The sequence below is a fragment of the Phyllostomus discolor genome, chromosome 2 (assembly GCF_004126475.2).
Source record: "Phyllostomus discolor isolate MPI-MPIP mPhyDis1 chromosome 2, mPhyDis1.pri.v3, whole genome shotgun sequence".
NCBI lineage: Eukaryota > Metazoa > Chordata > Mammalia > Chiroptera > Phyllostomidae > Phyllostomus > Phyllostomus discolor.
Window position 1 is genome coordinate 126,519,593 of NC_040904.2, and position 17,838 is coordinate 126,537,430.

At 37.2% G+C, this 17,838-nt stretch overlaps 1 protein-coding gene across 1 annotated transcript in view; it reads left to right on the plus strand.

Annotated features, from left to right (window-relative positions):
- TIGAR (TP53 induced glycolysis regulatory phosphatase) overlaps positions 1–14,683 on the plus strand; it is a 31,180-nt gene extending 16,497 nt beyond the window's left edge. Inside the window, exons 2-6 of the mRNA XM_028533311.2 lie at positions 639–676; positions 6,290–6,411; positions 9,410–9,487; positions 12,115–12,225; positions 13,056–14,683. Coding sequence (XP_028389112.1) covers positions 639–676; positions 6,290–6,411; positions 9,410–9,487; positions 12,115–12,225; positions 13,056–13,487 — 781 coding nt within the window. The 3' untranslated portion in view covers positions 13,488–14,683. The remainder of the gene's footprint in view (positions 1–638; positions 677–6,289; positions 6,412–9,409; positions 9,488–12,114; positions 12,226–13,055) is intronic.
- Positions 14,684–17,838: the final 3,155 nt, after the last annotated feature.

The window sequence follows — 17,838 nt, forward strand, 5'->3', positions numbered from 1 at the left end:
TTCCGCCTCCAGCCTCAACGGACTGATTTCGTGACCAAGTTTCCAGTCCTTTCACCCTTCTGGTTGCTTCAAAATTGGTTTGGTTTGGTTTTTTAATTCTTAAATGTCTTAGCCAAACTTCAGTTCTTCAGCGTGGTCTGCAAGATAGTTGTCAGCATTACAAAATGGAACAGCTTGAGAAGAGCCAGGGCCTAGGAGAGGCTGGGTGGAGTCTGAAGGTTTGTGTGCGGCGTTCCCACTCGGTCCACTCGCTCATTCCGTCCAGCAGTGGACAGACTGACTCTCCTGTTTAGGTCCTGCTGCCTGGGAAGATTATTTTGGTCAACATACTTATTTTAACAAGAATATTTAACAAAAAATAATATACATATACATTTCTTTCCCACCTACAATTCACTTAAGATTGATTCCTGGCCTATACATTTTAATTTGGGCAGGGTGAAATTCTTAGCTTGTCAATTAAGTACGTTAAATGAGTATAAATATTAATTTAGAATAAGTTTTACAGGTTAGATTATGAAGTGTGTTACATAAGTTCATATGCTTGCTATCTTTACCTTTCACTGCTGGTTTTTTTTTCTCTTAAAAATAACCCAATTTGGTACTAAAGGTTTTTTTTCCTACCCTTTCTACTTTAGTGGACAAACAAGATTAAACAAGGAGAAAATAATTCAAGGTTGGTATATTATTATTTTTCCCTCTCTCCTTTAGTGTTCATGTGATATGTGGGTTAATTGGGCCTGGTGGGGCAGGGTGGACTGTGGCAGGCCTGTACTGTGAGTTGGGATTACAAAATAAAGCATCTTAGTCACAGAAATAGGACCAGAGCAGATGGTGACCAAGAGGACTCTTAAGTGAACTGGATGTAAAGGATGGTATTCCCTGTGGCCTCTGGGTAGCTTTAAAGTGATGTAAAGTGGGCAGCTGATTAAACTGTCTTAAAATACAACTGCCTGGATCTAAGATGATTTTATACTTGGAACCATGAAGTTTACTGGCTGATGTTAATGGTATTTTTCTGCTATTTTAATTTTAGTAGTAACAAAGAGGATTAAAAAAGAGAACTGTTCTCCTATGGATGCTTACTTTATTTTGAACAGGTCCCTCTCCCTTGTGTTAATTTGGGCTCCGATCTTTTAATCTCCCTATGGCCTGGCTTGTCTGTCTTTGAAAGAATATTTTGGTGAACTTTCAGCTAGACCTGCTATTTCTGTGCTGTGATTATAAAAGCATTTTGCTTTATTTTTTTGGTTTGGAGATTGGGGTTGGCAGAAAATGATTTTCATGCCCAGTGTGCCTGACTGCCTCTACTGGGTTCTAGTCGGATAATGGGCCTATTGTTTTCCAGTTCTTGAAGCCACCCCGAGTTATTGTTTGGACTCTTGTCCCCGACTACCTTGTCCTTCAGTGCTGCTCATTTGTCTCATATGTTACAAGTTGACAGTGGACCATAGTTTTTGTGTTCATACTTATTTTTCTTTTTAGGTTTCTTTTATGTTCTTTTTTGTTTTTGTTTTTGTTTTTTTAATGTTTTATATTTTATTTTTCAATTACAGTTTACATTCAATATTAATTTGTTTTAGTTTCAGGTGTATAGCATAGTAGTTAGATAATCGTATACTTTACAAAGTGATTCCCCTAATATTTCAAATACCCACCTGACACCATACACAGTTATTACAATATTATTGACTATATTCCCTGTTCTGTACTTTATATCCCCATGACTATTTTCTCACTACCAGTTTGTAGTTCTTACTCCCTTCATCTTTTCTTTTTTTTTTAAATATATTTTATTGATTATGCTATTATAGTTGTCCCATTTCCCCCTTCACTCCCCTCCACCCTGTGCCCCCTCTCCCACCCACGTTCCCCCCCTTTAGTCCATGTCCATGTGTCATACCCATGAGTTCTCCAGCTTCTACATTTCCCGTACCATTCCCGCCCTCCCCCTATCTATTTTCAAACCACATTCCATGCTACTTATTCTCTATACCTTTTCCCCCTCTCTCCTCCTCCCACCCCTATTGCTAGCCCCACCATGTGCCCTCCATTTCTGTGGTTCTGTTCCTATTCTAGTTGTTTACTTAGTTTCTTTTGGTTTTGCTTTAGGTGTGGTTGTTAACAATTGTGAGTTTGCTGTCCTTTTACTATACATGTCTTTTCTTTATCTTCTTTTCTTAGATAAGTCCCTTTAGCATTTCATAAAGTAAGGGCTTGGTGATGATGAACTCCTTTAACTTGACCCTATCTGAAAAGCACTTTATCTTCTCTTCCATTCTAAATGAGAGCTTTGCTGGATAGAGCAATCTGGGATATAGGTCCTTGTCTTTCATGACTTGGAATATTTCTTTCCAGCCCCTTCTTGCCTGTAAGGTCTCTTTGGAGAAATCAGCTGACAGTCTGATGGGAACTCCTTTGTAGGTTACTGTCCCCTTATCTCTTGCTGCTTCTAGGATTCTCTCCTTCGTTTTTACCTTGGCTAATGTAATGATGATGTGCCTTGGTGTGTTTCTTCTTGGGTCCAACTTCTTTGGGGCTCTCTGCGCTCCTTGGATTTCTTGGAAGACTGTTCCCTTTGCCAGTTTGGGGAAGTTCTCCTTTATTATTTGTTCAAATAACTTTTCCACTTGTTGGTCCTCCCCTTCTGGTACCCCTATAATTCGGATGTTGGAACGTTTAAAGGTGTCCTCGATGGTCTTAAGCTTTTCTTCGATTTTTTGAATTCTTATTTCATCATGCTTTCCTGCTTGGTTGATTCTATCTTCCTTCTGGTCCACTGTGTTGTTTTGAGACTCAGATTCCTTCCTTTCACAATTGGCTCTCCTCCGTATGTCTTCCTGCATCCCTTTTATGGTAATCTGCATTTTTTCATGTAATTTGCATCCAAAATCAACCAGTTCCGTGAGCTTCCTGATCACCAGTGTTTTGAACTGTGCATCTGATAGATTGGCTATTTCTTGGTCACTCAAAAGGATGAGTCCTGGAGGACTGATCTGTTCTGCTGGAAACATGTCTTCTGTCTTTCCCTGTCTCTCCTATTATTTTATTTATTTATTTATTTTTTCTCCGATCTGGTCGCTCTTGTTACGGTGGGGGGCGGAGCCTTAGGTGTTCACTGGGGCTGGGTGCCTCTTTTTCTAATTTTATAAGTTAGATGCTTAGTTCTTGAAGTTATAACCTCCTTTTTTTTTTAAAGCATGGCAGACTTATGTATTTTTAAGTACTGTTTTGGTTGCATACCTGTAATTTTGATAAGTATTCAGAAGCAAGCATCTGAAATTTCCATTATGATTTCTTCATTGATCTCTGAGTTACTTAGAACTGTTTACTAATTTCCCCAGTGACTGGCTTGCTTTGCTATTGTTGTGCTTCATCTTTTATGACTGACTTCTGTCCAGCCATCCAAGTGATGGCTTGTGTCCTGACAGTGGTTTACTTGGTGATACTTCTTTGAAATTTAACATGGTCTATTTTTGTAAATCTACCATTGTGTGTTTGAGAAAAATCTGTGTTTTCTAATTGTTGGGTGTGGAGTTACATATCAAATAATCAACCTTGATTTTTTTGTTCAAATCTTGTATACTAATTTTGAAAATTTACTAATTTGTCTACATGATCTAAATATCAACTTATAAATGAAATATGTTAAATTTCTGACTGGGTTGGCCAATTTATTCCTTAATACCTGAAATTGCATAATGTGTGCTTTGTATGTCTTACTTTTATATAGTTAGAGGCTATTTTATTAGTCACATTTCACTTTAAAAATTGTTATATATTCCTAGTGAATTGGATCACTGATTACTTATAGTGATCGTCACAGTCCTTACTAAGACTTTTGTCTATAAGTCCTGCATTTCTGAGAGTAATATAGCTACTCCAGCTATTTTGGGGGTTGCAATTTGTTGGGTATATATTTTTCCATTCCTTTCCTTTTAACCTTTCTGTGTACTGATACCTTAAGTGTTATAACTTATAAATACTGAGTAACTGATTTTGATTCTTTTAAAAAATAGAATCTGCATTTTAATTGGCAAGAGTAGTCTATTTATTTACTTTTACTCTGATTACTGGTTACTGATATATTTGGCCTTCCTTTCGTGTTCTGTTCTTTCTTCTTTTTCTAATTTTCCTTTTTTTGTTGTTGTTTTTATTTATTTTTACTTGCTTTTACTTCTTAAGTGCTGCTTTTCCCCCCCTTATCCAACCCCTTCTTATCTTCCCTACTGGCTTTGTAATGATAAACCATTTTTTATTCTTTTAATGGTTAAAATTGTCCTTTAAACTTTTACCATTCATACCTAATAAAGTATAGGATTAACATCCCATCTCCTGAAAAATACAAAGAACTTTTGATACTTTCGTTTAGTATCTTAATCCTATCTTTTAAAATCATAGGACGTAGCTATTTAATTTGTTATTGAGACACTGTTTATATACATTTACATATATATTTACCAGTTCCTCATCATGTCTTTTGTATCCCAGACCTTCATTTCTGAAATATCTTTTTTATTTTTTATTGTATTTTTCCCCTTACCATTTAACCCCCTTATACCCACCTCCCCCCAATCCAGCAATTGCTACACTATTGTGCATGTCCATGAGTCTTTTTTTTCTCAATCCCTCTACCCCCTAACTCCTGCACCCCCTGCCGCATATTTGAAAGTTCCCCTGGTGCAGATTAGTTGATGGTAAAGATGGTTTCAGTTATTTCTGTTGTAGACAATTCTGTTTTTATACTATTTAATTTCTTTTGGTCTAGATAATTTTAGACTGACCGTGCTCTTAGCATTTGGCAGATGCTATTCTCTATTGCATTTTGACTTTTATTGTTTCTGTAAGAAGTCTTCTCTCAGCTAAATGATGTTCCTTGGTAGGTAATTTGCCTTTCTCTAAAACTGCTTTTGGTATTCTACAGTTTATCTTAATATATCTGGGAGGAATTAAAAAAAATATTTATTCTGCTTAATGTACATTATGTTTCCTTTATTTGAAGATTTCTGGAAAATTCTCAATCATTATCTCTTCATATTTCCTCTCCTTCACTTTTCCTTCTCTTTCTGGAGTTCCAATTAGATGCAAGTTGGAATTCTCATTCTTTCTGTTATGTCTCTAGTGCATCAGAGATACATGTTCCATATGTATTCATGCTGCACTCTGGGTAATGACTTCAGGCCTGTCTTTGAGTTCATTAAGCCTCCCTGCAACTGGACCTTCCTTTATCCATTGAGGAAATTATTTTCTTCTTCAGCAATTCTATTTTTCATTATTAAATGTTCTATTTGGTTCTTTTAGAAAGCTTTCTGATAGTTTTTGATGAGTTTGTGTTATTTGCTTATTTTTGTGATTCTGTCTTTATGTTATTTTATAGTCTGTATTTTTATCTGTGTCAGAAGTGTTGGTTCTAAATCTGTTACTTATTGTTTCCATGATTTTCATTCATGATGGATTAATTTCTTGTGTGTTAAGTCTTTGGTTAAACTATTTGCTCTAAATTAGTAGAAAATTAGTTACCCTTTATGATTGCTTTGAAGAATGATTTGCTTTGAGGAGGATTTACATTTGATTTTACTACTGACCTGAAACTACAATACGTTAGCTTCCTTATAGGATAGCTGAAATATTTGGGTTTCAGCTCAAGGTTTTTGGTTGCTTTGCTTTGCCTCTTGGAGATTTTCCTTACATCCCGTGAGCCCAGGAATGCAACTCTCTCTCTCTCTCTCTCTTCCTCTCTCTCAGTTTTGTAGCAGGATAAACCTTCAGAGTATCTAATCAGCCTTTCTTCTGTAAATAGAGGTTCCAGAGTATTTTTTAAGTGAAAAAGAAGGAAGGGAGAGAAGGAGAGAAAAATGGAGGGAGTAAGGAAAGGTACAATACAGAATATTTTGGCAATGGAGATAGAAGGAAAAACTTTCTTAATTGATGATCCTACCACTCAGACATAACACCTGAGTTGAGAACATAAGATCAGAACCAGCATTTGGTAATAAATTATAGCTAATAAAAGGATTGGAAGATGTGAAAAAGTAGAAAGCTTGAGACAGTTGAATTTTTGTTATCATCCAGGTTCCATTCTTTTGGGAAAATTTGAATACTTGAGCCTTTTATAATGGATTATAGCTTAATTTTACTTGTCAGTTCTCTAAAAACTTCTGTGGAAAAGTACCCAAGGAAATAGTTAAATAAAATTTAAGTAAATGCATTTATAGTCTCTTAAATGTGATTTAATTTGCATACCTTATATATATTTTTGAATGGTTTGTTCCTTCTGTTACTGTCATAGGACAAGGGGTAGATGAGCCTCTTTCAGAAACTGGATTTAAACAAGCAGCTGCTGCTGGTATTTTTCTAAATAATGTGAAGTTCACTCATGTTTTCTCCAGTGATCTCACTAGGACAAAGCAGGTAAGTTTAGAGTCAAGGTTTAGGGTGATGAGTCCAAAATTTCAGCAGTTGTAACCTTGAAAAATATGCTGCCAGAATCTGTAGGGAATTAAAACACACACACAATACCCTCAATCTTCCCCTCTCCTCAGTAGAACTTTTTTTTTTCATTTTCCTTTATTTCATCTTGGTAACTTTTAAATTAGAATAGCTTGGGAAAAAAAATCTAACAAAATGTGTAAAATAAAAGCAAAAGACAAAGAAAGTGTCATGAGAGAGAGAGCCAGAAGAAACAACTGATAGAAGAATTTAACTCACAAAGACATCAAATACTGGAATAACTATATGCAGTTAAATAAAATAAGCAATGTTACCGCAAAAATGAAAGACATTTTTGAAATATTTTAAATATCTTTAGAGAATAGATTGACTATAAAAGCAACCCCAGAGATTTAAAAAAGAACCAAAACAGCTATTAAAAGCTCAGTGGAAGGAGAAGTTTTGTGACAGCTAGGAGGGAATAACAGGGCTGGAAGTTAGCCTGTCCTGAAAAACAGCGAGAGGACAAAATTTGTCAAACACTCTCTTCAGATATTGGACTTCAGGCAGTGTGAGTTTATAATCCCCAAATGAAGTAAAACAAATGAGGTGAGCCCTAGGATTGTCCTGAATTTTCTGCCGAAACAATATCCAGACTCTGGTAGGAGAAGCCAAATAGAGCCCAGTGGTATCAGTAAGTTCGGGAGATAGAGCTTAGAATTTGGGAAGGTTAAATAACTAAAATATGTGGGGAAGAATGAGCTGCACAGAGAAAGAACTCTAGAAATATGTGTAGGGAATCCCCTTAAATCTTTGGTGTACTTTTGGTCTGTGCATATGTAGAGTGAAACTGCATGAAGCCAGGCAAAACACAGCTTCAGGGGAGAGAGCAGATGCTAGGGAGTTGTAAGCTGAATGATTCATAGAACTCATGGGGTTTGGGAATCAATTTGAGTTCCCATCAGCTGAAGTAAAGAAATTTCATTGAATACACAGAGCATACAGCAGAGTTGTCATTGGGTCACACCTTAACAAGTGAGGCTAAACTGTCCTTAGAGGAACATAGCGAGGAGAGAAATAGAAGATATAACAACAACAACAAAATTTATCTTTTAGAGATAAATAATACAATATTCTGAAATGAAAATTTCATAGGATGAAATTAACAGCAGAATAGACACTGTAGAAGAGGCCAGTAAACATGGAGACATGGAAACAATATTCTAAAATTATAGAAAGAAAAAAGGCTAGGAAGAAGAGATGAAGTCTCAATGAAGTACAGTACAATATCAAGTGATTTAATTTACATGTAGTTGAAATCCCAAAAGGGCAGTGAGGGTTGGAGTTGAGCATGAGGAATAAAAATGAATATTTTGAGGAAATAATGTGACTAAAAAATTTCCAAATAGATACCCGGTGCAAATTCTTTGAAAAATTAAGTGAAATATAAACTTTCTCTCAAGTGAAAGTTGAGGGACCTTAAAAATAGAACCCAGTGGGGAGAGTGTTCTTTTTTTTTTTTTTAAATGTTGTTGGTCCAGTGGGTTTTGACTGTGGTGCCCGGGTAATTCAGTGATTGAAAGGGTTGTCTTTTCTGTAAAGGGTGCTGAAACATGGGGCTGTCTATGTGGAAAAATGTGAACTTTGACTCTTACCTCACGCAACACAAAAATTAACTTGTGATTGGTCATACCACTAATCTAAAAGCTAAATTTATAAAACTTCTGTAAGAAAACAGGTGGAAAATCTTTATAAAGGTTTTTCAGGGACAAAGCTAATAATTCTAAAGAATTGTTGGAAGATAATAAATTATCAGGTGCAGAAAATGTAACAAATCCCAGTCAGGATAAAGAAAAACCCACTTCTACACTTATCATAACAAAATTGCAGAACTCCAAAGAATAAGAAGGAAAAGCATCATCTATTAAAGGCCAATATTAGGCTATCAACAAATTTGTCAATATCAATAATAATGTCTTTGAAGTTCTGGGAGAGAATAGGATTAACCTAGATTTTTACACCCAGCAAAACATTTTCTAGAGTGTATGTGAAATGAGAACATTTCAGACAAATAGGCTGTAAAGAACTTTCAAAGGATAACTGAAGAAGGAAAATAATTCCAGAAGGAAAACCTGAGTCTCAGGAAAGAATGATGAGCAAAGAACTTGGTAAAGTTTTAGGTGAATATAAACAGCTAGTGACAATACAAAACTGTAATGAGAACAATGTCTAATTTGTGGGGAGAGTGTTAAAAAACAAGGCAGGTTGTGGACTTAATTTCTACAGTTTTGCAAATACAATGTCTCTTATCAATTAAAAATAACCAGGCATGCAATGAGAAGGAAATGTATATAAAAATGAATAAAAAATAAAGGCAGCAGAAGCAGCCATGGGAGTTATATGGTAATGGAAGATATCACACAGGCTTTAATCAATCATTTAATGCATAGGTAAAAGATGTGGAGAATATTAGGGGAGAACGGGATTTTCTAAAGAAAAATCAAATGTGAATTCTAGAACTGAAAATAAAAATTAAGACTTGATGGATTTGACATCAGTTTTGACATACCTAAATGGAGAATTAATGAACTAGAACCTTTTCTGTAAAGAATGAGATAGTAAATTTTTTTTTTGTGGTCCATATAGTCACAGCTGTTCAACTCTGCTGTTGTACTTTGAAAGCAGCCATAAACAATACATAAATGGCTGCATTCTAATAAAACTTTATTTACAAAAAACAATCCATAGTCTGGATTTGGCCTGTAGGCTGTAGTTTGCTGACTTCTGAACTAGAAGTTATGTTAGAAGGAAATATGAAAATCGGGTATAAAGAGACAAAGGACTAGCAGTGCAAAGAGAGGCAAATTTCTCAAAGAAAAATTAAATCTAGTTATTTTTTATTTACTAAGAAGCCATGTATTATTTTGGCCAGAATGATTATTTTTATGAGAAGAGAAACAGTTGTCTTTTGATTTTTCAGACTGTGTATGGGATTTTGGAGAAGAGCAAATTTTGCCAAGACATGACAATAAAGTATGATTCAAGACTTCGAGAAAGAGTAAGTGATTTATGTATTATTCTTTGCCAAAAGATATCAATAACTACCTCAAGTTATCACATGACTAAAAATTCATTCCTGCTAGGGATATGAAAAGAGCTAACATTCATTAAGAATCTGTGATGTAACAGTCACTGTCACAAACTCTCATACATGGTATCTTATTTAATTATTAAAATCATATCATATACATCTTAAATTATAAAAGCAAGGTATATTTATAAGCATTTAACACAGAAGAGTTTAAAATAAAATTGAAAAGCTCTCTCCCTCAGCTTCCCAGTTCTACTCCCTGACTTTAAGCATAAATAGTACACTTTATATTAGCAGCAATGAATTTTTCTGAAACTGTGATTTAGCTAAAACCATAGCACAATTTCATATCTGAGATTTCACGCCAAGTCTCCTAGAAGACTTTTTATTATGACCTATAATACTGACCTATAAGCTGGTTAATGTCCCTGTCAGTCCTGTGATTTCTTCTGTACCTGGCAGAAATATAACAGCATGGCTAGGGCATCTTTTTTTTTTTTTTTTTTTAAATACATTTATTGACTTTAGAGAAAGAGGAAGGGGGAAAGAGAAAAAAACATAGATTGGCTGTCTCCCATATGCATTCCTACCAGGGCCTGAACCTGCAACCTAGGTATGTGCCCTGACTGGGAATCGAACCCCAACCTTTTAGTGTACGGGAGGATGCTCCAACCAACTGAGCCACACCAGCCAAGGCTGGCTAGTGCATCTTTAAAAAATTCCTTTTCTTAACTTGCATGTGTTCTCTGTTACAGTTGTGTGTGTGTGTGTGTGTAAACACACACTAAAGCTTCAGTATAAATGCTGCTTGGAAAGGCTCATTTTGTGCCTGAGAACCATTGCTCAAATGTTAAACAAAAAAGTTCTGAGTTCAGTGAACACTAAACAGGACCTATTATCACTCAGTAGTTGCAAGCATTATTTATCATCAGGCTGGGACATCTCTCTCTCTGAGTTCTCTCTCTGAGGAATTTCACCCTCTCTTAGGATTTTAGTTAATGAACTGATGATTTTCAAATAGGTACTTTTAGCTTAAGTCTCTAATCTGAACTGCACACTCATATGTATCAAGCTGCCTACCGTTTATTCCTGTTTGAATGCCCCCCAGCCACTTCCTGCTCAGTGGACTGCACTCCTTTCTCCACCTGGCTCCTGCTTTATCCAGTTGTTCAGACCATTCATTCTTGATTCTTCACTGTCTCTCACACCACACATCTGTCATCATCTGGTCAGTTCTACCTCTAAATGGTTCTTGAATTCCTCACTGATTTGCAAACTGCTGCCATCCTATTGCAGTCCACTGTCATCTGTCACCTACATCACTGTCACCTGTCACCTCGATTTTCCTGTTTTCACTGCAATTTCTTTTCCAATCTAATGTCCACACTGCAAGCCAGAGTAATCTTTGGAAAATCTGGTTGCTGCACACCTGTATAAAACAGTTCACTACTTATCTTCTCCTTTATCTTCAAAGGTAGTCCATGCTCTGACCTGACCGTCTCTCATTGTGCTGTGTGATTGGATCTGTTGCTTCCACCTGCCTCCTTCCTTTTCCCTTGTGCCTGGTGGCCAGTTTGAGAAGAAGATGATTGAGCATTTATGTGGTGCTCACCACTTTCTGGCCCTGTTCCAAGTGGTGCAAGTTTATTAATCTTCACAACAACCAAATGTGAAGATTTAAAAACATCATGTTTTAGCACCCATTTTACAGGTACAGAAATGAAGGCACACAGAAATCAAGTCCATGCTCAGGATCACAGAGCTAGTTTGTGGCAGAGCTCGGATTGAAGTCAAGGCCATCTGGCTCAGGAGTCCCATGTTTGGACCCCTGGTCATAAGCCTCTCAAGCATGTTGGAGTTGCCCAGACAGCCTGTGCTCTTTTCTCACTGAGCTTCTGAATCTGCCACTACTCTCCCTGGAATACTTGCTCCCCAGACCTGGCCCAGTTCCACTCACCCTGAGGCTTTGGCCTTCTCTGGTCCTCAAATCCAGATTGGAAGTCTCTGCTGTATGTGTCTCTGTCCGGTATTTCCCTCCATCACAGCACCTTTCCACTACTGTTCCTAGGTTAATGTCCCCACTGCACTGTGATCTCCACGGGGACAGGGAGCCACGTGTCACCTGCTCTCCTTCACTTCTCTGGCCTTACTGCCTAATGTGCTTCAGCTTAGCATTTGGAATATTTAACCAATGGATGTTTCCATTCTTGAACAAACAGAGCAAATGATGATTATTAATGTTCCTCTCTGTAATAGAGGTTGCTCCAGATATAATTGAGGATGTAAGAGTTGGACTTGAGGATTGTAAGAGCACCTGGTGAAAAAAAATACATATGCTCCTATAAAAATATTTCACTGTTGGACTCTGATGGTATTGTCAGAATCTTCTGGTTTCATCAATGCATATCATACATAATGATTTATCTCTTTCAATATTTTATTATGCAAGTAATCTATTATCATTGTGGGGAATTATGAGTTCAGAGGAGATGTAATAAGGTAAGTAGAAAGAAACCACACTTCCTGGGGTGATTGTATTTAATTGTTGTATTGCAAATTCACTGGAGACACTTTTGTTTATTGGACCATTGCAGAAATATGGGGTTGCAGAAGGCAAGGGGCTGAGTGAGCTAAGGGCAATGGCCAAAGCAGCTGGGGAAGAAATACCTGGGTACACACCACCTGGAGGAGAGACCTTAGACCAGGTACGTAGCCCTGGGGCATGCTGATGTACTTGCCAGTATCATTGTAGCTGAAATCTGACCCTTTGTTGTTTGGTTTATAATACAGCTCTGCATGATACCATTTTTTTTTCTTTTTAAGCTACCCTCGCTTTCTCATTGACAATATTAAGTTGGCAGTCATAGCTGATAGTGGATTTAAAGGATGTGTGCTATTGGATGTAACTGCTCAGAAAACTCTTTGACTATGAAGCAGTAACTTCAGCAATGGTAGTGGTAATCAGTAAAGCAAGTGGTGATGTTCAAGGAGAATGACAGGCAAAATAATTCAAGCCGTGAAATCCTCAGGCCTCTGCTGCCTCTCCGGCTCTGTGACAGCATTACCATGCTTGCATTTCTTTGGATCGTTCTGCTTTCAAATTGTATTATTGGTGATTTTCCCCCTTGTTCATTATTTTCATAATTTTTTTGTAAAGACTTTCTATTAATTTAGTAAAGGAAAGGTTTTTTTTTCTTGTTCTAAGTAAACTAAAGTGTCAGATGTAGTTTTGCAGTTAATACTATTTTGTGGTTTTCTGTTTACTTGCAGACTTCTCTAACTAGGCTCTGAGTGCTTTGAGTCAGGAAGTAGGAATTGTACCTTAGTCATCTTTGTCCCCAATGTGCTTCCATAATTCCAGAAATATGGTGGACCCTCACTAATGTCCATAGAAGTACTGATTGAAAGAATAGGAATATAGTGTTTCATCTACTCATATGGTACTCATATTGACAAAATAGAAAAAATCCAATCAGGTTTTATGTTTCTGTTTTAAGACAGACGTTAATCTCACTTATTGCACCTTTTCTTGTAGGTGAAGATGCGTGGAACAGACTTTTTTGAATTTCTTTGTCAACTGATCTTGAAGGAGGCAGATCAAAAAGAACCAATTTCCTCAGAAACTTCAAGCAACAGTTTGGAAACTTCTTTGGCAGAGATATTCCCTTTAGAAAAAAACTGTGCCTCCAAATTTAATTCAGACAGCAGTGCTCCAGAATTAGTAGCCAGTGTCTTAGTTGTGAGTCATGGTGCCTACATGAGAAGCCTGTTCAATTATTTTCTGACTGACCTTAAGTGTTCCTTACCAGCAACTGTGAGCACATCTGAATTTACATCAGTCAGTCCCAACACAGGGATTAGTCTCTTCATTATAAACTTTGAGGAAGGAAGAGAAGTTAAACCAACAATTCAATGCATTTGCATGAACCTACAGGATCATCTAAATGGAGTGACTGAAACTTGCTAAAAATCTAACTGTTTTGAGCCTCTGAGGGAGGGAGTGCCTTTGACTTTATTTATTTTCATCCTCTGCTATCGCTGATTTGGAAACAGTTAAAAAGCTTTCTACTGTAACAGGTGTTAAAGCTTGAAGGGAATCATAGCCACAGAAAACACTAATGGAAAACCATTTAGAATTGACTTTTGTCTGAGTGCAGTTGGCATTTTCCAGAGTATTTGTACTGCTCTGCTTAGTTATATCTCTGGATTGTAAATGGAAGAAGGAACTCAGTATTGCAAATTAGGGGATTAATAACCTGATTATGTTTTTTTCTTTTATGTTGATATTTTTCTCTAAAGTCTGAAAAATCTAGCTTATTTTATTGGCTCTTGTTAAGACAGTGTATGTTTTGTGCTATTTCCATTCAGTGCTTGGAAAACGGGACTATTTATAATTCCCACTGCATATTTATAGTGCCAATATGGCATATTTTAAAAGTCCTTTAAATGAAAAGTGCTTACCATTGGTAAGTTTATATAAAAATGACACTAATTTTTAATATAGAAATCAGCTGTTGGAATTGTTCACTCTAGAAGGTTTGAAATGTGAATAAATGAAAATTAGGGTGCAGAATGATCTGGTGAGGAGGAAGTTAAAGCATCACTAGATTTGAAAACATTGAAGAAGGAATCCGACCAGGAAAAGATAAAGTTCTTTCTTATCTAATCTGTAGGCTGAAAGGTTTAGTGTGAGGACAGCTCTGAAGAAAGTAAACAGGTACCAGTGTACTGCACAGAAACCTGAATAAAACTGTGTGCTTCATTAAAGAGAAATGGCACTCCGATAACTGCAGATGTGAGCTTTTGTGGAAGGCACAGATGAGGTTGCCTCTTTTTCCCACCAGATGGCAGTGGAGAAAGGGATTTTGGTTAACTTAATTTTGTACATATGATTAGGCCCTTAAAAATCCTACCTAAATGAAGACATGTTTTACATGCAGTTGCTTTTCAGTTTGCATGTTGATGAATGTTCTGAGTCTCAACTTCTGAAAGAATTAACGCTAAAGTGTGTCAGTTAAGGCTAAAACCATGTCTAGTCAACATTTACTTTGAGCGTCACTGAAGCCGCAGGTGCAGAGTGGCATTCTAGGGTTTGTGTGTCCAGCACCAGCCGCTCTCCTGCCAGTTTTGGGACAGAACGTGTGGTTGAGCACCGGGGAAGTACGCTGCAAATGAAAACTGGACAAAACCACTGAAAAGGACGAATAATAATAATAGATGCATTCCCGTCACCCAGAAATAATATCCCCCCCTTTTGGAAATAACTGGTTGTGATGTAAGTCAGAGTCCTTACCCAGTCACCGCAGCCCTGCGCCTGCTCGTGCTCTGCGGAGGCGCCCGCTGCGCGAGTCTGCGTGCGCGTCCATCCGTTCTTCACGCTTCCGCCTGGTGTCATAAGGACACAGTATTATTTTGATGTTTTAAAAATATACATAAATATCTTCAAGCTGTCTGTATCCTTTATTTTTACTTATTTTATCTTGGGGCTCTTATTTTGATATGTATACGTCTATTTACTTAATACCACTGTGTTCTATTGAATAAATATGGCATTTTTGTGTATTTATTCTCCTCTGTTAGTGGGCATTTAGGTATATTCAACATTTTCCCATAAAAACTGCTGCAGGGAGCAGCCTTTTGCATCTCTTCAGCTGGGCAATAAAACGTGCATCTCCTGTCAACAGGAGCTAAATTGTTTTCAGAATGGCTGTTCTGTTTTTCAGCCTTGCTAGCAGTATTCAAAAGTTCCCATTTTCCACATCTTTGTCAGCACTTGACTCTCTTGACAAAATTTTCTTAATTTATTAAGTGAAAAATATTATGTTATTATTTTCAGGAGCTTTTCTGTGATTGCTAATGGGTCTGAGTGTTTTTTTCCATGTGTATATTGACAATTAGCACTTCCTCACTGGTAAAGCACCCAGTGTATATTGTCTGCCTGATTGCCTCCTGGGCCATTTGGAGTTTTTTAGTGAGTTACAGGAGTAATGTCGCAAATACCTTCCAGTTCCCTTGCCTTTTACATATGTTTATCATGCACTTTTTTATGTTTTATTTTCTTTACATTTATTTTTCAATTATGGTTGATATACAATATTATATTAGTTTTAGGTGTCCAACATAGTCATCAGAAATGTGTATAACTTACAAAGTGGTCACCCTGATAAGTCTAGTACTCACCTGGCACCATGCCTACCTATTTACAGTGTTACTGTCTTCCCTACGCTGTACTATACATCCTTCTGACTGTTTTTATAACTGGTAATTTGTACTTGTTAATTGCTCCCACCTTTTTCTCCCAGTCCCCTTCCCCTCCCATCTAGCTAGCATCAATTTGTTCTCTGCATGAGTTTTTTTTCCTGTTTTTTTAGGTTTCAAATATATGCTGAATCATATATTTGTCTTCTTCTGACTTATTTTACTTATCATAATACCCTCTTGGTCCATCCATGTTGCAAATAGTAAGGTTTTATTCTATTTTATGGCTAATATTCCATTGTGTAAATAGACCACATCTTTATCCATTTATCTCTTGATACTAATACATTATTATTAACTAAGATCCAGAGTTTATTCAGATTTTCTTACATTTGGCCTAGTACCCACAATGCCCAGTCCCATTCTGTACCACAGTACATTTAGTTGTCACGGCTTCGTAGGCTCCTCTTAGCTGTGGCAGTTTCTCAGACTGTTCTTTTTCTGATGACTTTGGCCGTTCTGTGGAATACTGGTCAGGTGTTCTGTAGGATGCCTCTCCACTGGAATTTGATGTTCTGTCATGATTAGCGTGGAGTTAGAGTTACTGGGAGGGAGAGACCATAGAGGCAAACTATTCATCACATCAAGTGCACATACTATCAATATGGCTATTTCATTTGAAGTACTGATGTTGATTTTGATGTTAACCTTAATCACCTGGCCAAGGTAGTGTTTGTCAGATTTTTACTCTGTAAAGATATTCCCTCCTAACCCTTTCCATGCTGTACTGTTGGGAAGGAAGTCATTGAGTACAATGAGGTCAGTGCTGCCCTCCTTGAGAACAGACTATCAGCATGAATTATTTGGAATTATTCTGCCTGAGAGGTGGGACTCTTATTCATTCATTCATTTAAAATATATTTTATTGACTATGCTATTACAGTTGTCCCATTTCCCCTCCTTCACTCCCCTTTACCCTGCACACCGCCTCCCACACACATTCCCTTTAGTTCATGTCCACGGGTCATACATACAAGTTCTTTGGCTTCTACTTTTCCTATACTATTCTTACCCCCCCCTCTATTTTCTACCTACCATCTATGCTACTTATTCTCTGTACCTTCCTCCCCCTACCACTCCCACTCCCCCACTGATAACCCTCCATGTGATCTCCATTTCTGTGATTCTGTTCCTCTTCTAGTTGTTTGCTTAGTTTTCTGTTTTTTTTTTCTTTAGGTTTGGTTGTTAATACCTGTGAGTTTGTTGTCATTTTACTGTTCATATTTTTTATCTTCTATTTCTTAGATAAGTCCCTTTAAAATTTTATATAATGAGGGCTTGGTGGTGATGAACTCCTTTAACTTGACCTTATCTGAGAAGCACTTTATCTGCCCTTCCATTCTAAATGATAGCTTTGCTGGATAGAGTCATCTTGGATGTAGGTCCTTGCCTTTCCTGACTTGGAATACTTCTTTCCAGCCCTTTCTTGCCTGCAAGGTTTCTTTTGAGAAATCAGCTGATAATCTAATGGGAACTCCTTTTGTAGGTATCTCTTTCCTTTTCTCTTGCTGCTTTTAAGATGCTGTCCTTATCTTTAATCTTGGGTAATGTAATGATGATGTGCCTTGGTGTGTTCCTCCTTGGGTCCAACTTCTTTGGGACTCTGAGCTTCCTGGACTTTCTGGAAGCCTATTTCCTTTGCCAGATTAGGGAAGTTCTCCTTCATTATTTGTTCAAATAAGTTTTCCACTTGTTGCTATTCCTCTTCTCCTTCTGGCACCCCTATGTTTCAGATGTTTAAAGTTGTCCTGGAGGTTCCTAAGCCTTGCCTCAGTTTTTTTAATTGTTTCTTCATTCCGTTCTGGTTGATTGTTTCTTTCTTCCTTCTGCTCCAAACCGTTGATCTGAGTCTTGGTTTCCTTCCCACCACTGTTGGTTCCCTGTAGATTTTTCTTTATTTCACATAATGCAACCTTCATTGCTGCCTGGGTCTTTTTTATACTGTTGAAGTACCCAGTGAGTTCCTGGAGCATCTTGATAACCAGTGTTTTGAACTGTGCATCTGAACTTTGACCTGTGCTTTCATTTGGGCCATTTTTTTTTTGTCTCTGTGCACCTGT